The sequence below is a fragment of the Helianthus annuus genome, chromosome 7 (genome assembly GCF_002127325.2).
Source record: "Helianthus annuus cultivar XRQ/B chromosome 7, HanXRQr2.0-SUNRISE, whole genome shotgun sequence".
Lineage (NCBI taxonomy): Eukaryota > Viridiplantae > Streptophyta > Magnoliopsida > Asterales > Asteraceae > Helianthus > Helianthus annuus.
Window position 1 is genome coordinate 73,179,085 of NC_035439.2, and position 1,949 is coordinate 73,181,033.

Below are 1,949 nucleotides of genomic sequence, written 5' to 3' on the forward strand. Positions count from 1 at the left end.
CTGTTCCAACGTGTTTAACGTTATTTCCAATATGACCTACGACATTATATAATTTTTGGGATAAGAAATATACATTTAGAAATGTTGACTGTTGAGTATCTTCAATGAAGATTAAATCGATAAAGAATGCATAAAATCCGGGAGTTCATATTTCATAACTTCATAGGAGTATTCTTGGGCTTTTGTCTTCATGGTAGCCGGTCACTAGGTTTAGAGGAGGTTGATTTCCCTGTTACAAGGGTATCTACAGTGGTGAGTGAAGATAATGTCCCTTTCCTTGGGTATGATTCGTTATGTGGTGGTTTAGTCAGCATTGAGATATTATGGGGCATTCGTTTAAAATGTGTTTAGTGGTATAATGCTTAATAATAACTCATCCAATGATTACCTAATTATTTTTTTTATTAATCTTTTAAAAATTAAACTAGTAATATTTCATTAAATAGATAAAAATTACATAAATAATAAAACACACACAAATAATACTACTTGTCGTAATTGTCGTCTTCGCTTTCGCTGTACTCGTCATCTACGTCTTCCTCGTCATCAACTTCTTCTTCACCCTCGTTTGGAATATACCAAATCGACCATACTTGTTGGGCCAAATCAACCGCTAATGCGGAATGTGTTGCTTCAGACCGCATTTCATGTGCATTTTTCACTCTTTCTTCCATTGTTGCTTGCGGATATTCCTGAACAGTTTCCGATACATAGTTTTGGCATATTGCTTTTCCTTGATCTTCCAATATCATATTATGCATGATTATACAAGCATACGTAGCATCTCACATTTTTTCTTTGGTCCATGTACGACAAGGATTTCTCAAATAATGCTACTGTTGTTGAAGACCCCAAAGCATCTCTCAATGTTCTTCCGCGAAGACTCTTGAACTTTTTTTTTAAAGTGAGCTCTTTTTTCATTGTATGGGTCCCTTAACGTCTTTATGACAATCGAATACTTAGGATAAATTTCATCGCACAAATAGTATCCGTGCGGCTAGTAGTTTATGTTTGCATAAAAAGATGCTTTTGCAGCTCTACCAGAAATGAAATCCTCTACCAATGGAAATTGTTCGAAAATGTTTATATCATTGCATGACCCCGCGAGACCAAAGTAAGTCGACCAAACCCAAAGGTCGTGTGAGGCAACCGCCTGAAGAATAACCGATGGTCCGTCATGGTCACCTCGTGTGTGTTGACCTCGCCATGCGGTTGGACAATTATACCACCGCCAATGGCGACAATCCAAGCTCTCGATCATGCCCAGTAGACCATGTTGATTAGAATGGACCTTGTGAATTTGTTGAAGATCGTACCATATAGGCTTTCTCAGATAACGTGCACCGTACAAATTTATTATACCTTTAAAAAACAAACATATACAATTTTAAGCTAACTAAAAATTATGAATGCATGTAATATTTATAGGATTGTAGTGTACCGTCACAAAAAAGTTCCAAGGTATCGCGTGTTGTTTTCTTGATCATCTTTAAATACTCGTCGTTGATGTCGGTCGTGTTTCCATACGCAAGGACTCGTAGCACTGAAATACACTTTTGAATACCGGTAAATCCAAGCTTCCCTCTCGCATCCGCTTTTTGTTTAAAATAATCAAATTTGTTTTCCAAGTCTTCAACAATGCGTAGAAATAAACGTTTACTCATCCGGAAACGACGCCTAAAAACGTTTGGGTTTGGGTAAGTAGGCGCTTCATCGAAGTAATCTTTCATCAATCGATCGTTTGCCGAACGTCGGTCTCGTTCAATATATTCTCGTAGGAAAATTTCACGTTGAGGCCGACTACAATGTTTCATGTACCGCGTTGCGAATTCGCACACACTTGTAACCGCCTCGTGCTCGACCTCCTCATCGGTCGAGTCACCCTCATCGGCTAAAAACTCTTTGTAATAAAAATTGGCAACGGACGATGAGGACGTGGGGGAATCCAT

At 38.3% G+C, this 1,949-nt stretch overlaps 1 protein-coding gene across 1 annotated transcript; it reads right to left on the reverse strand.

Moving 5' to 3' along the window:
• Window positions 1-997: 997 nt before the first annotated feature.
• On the reverse strand, window positions 998-1,949 carry LOC110866418. The gene is made up of 2 exons (XM_022115568.1): window positions 1,442-1,949; window positions 998-1,362 (listed from the first exon to the last, which is right to left on the reverse strand). Exons 1-2 carry the CDS (start codon window positions 1,947-1,949, stop codon window positions 998-1,000), a joined length of 873 nt encoding a protein of 290 aa, XP_021971260.1.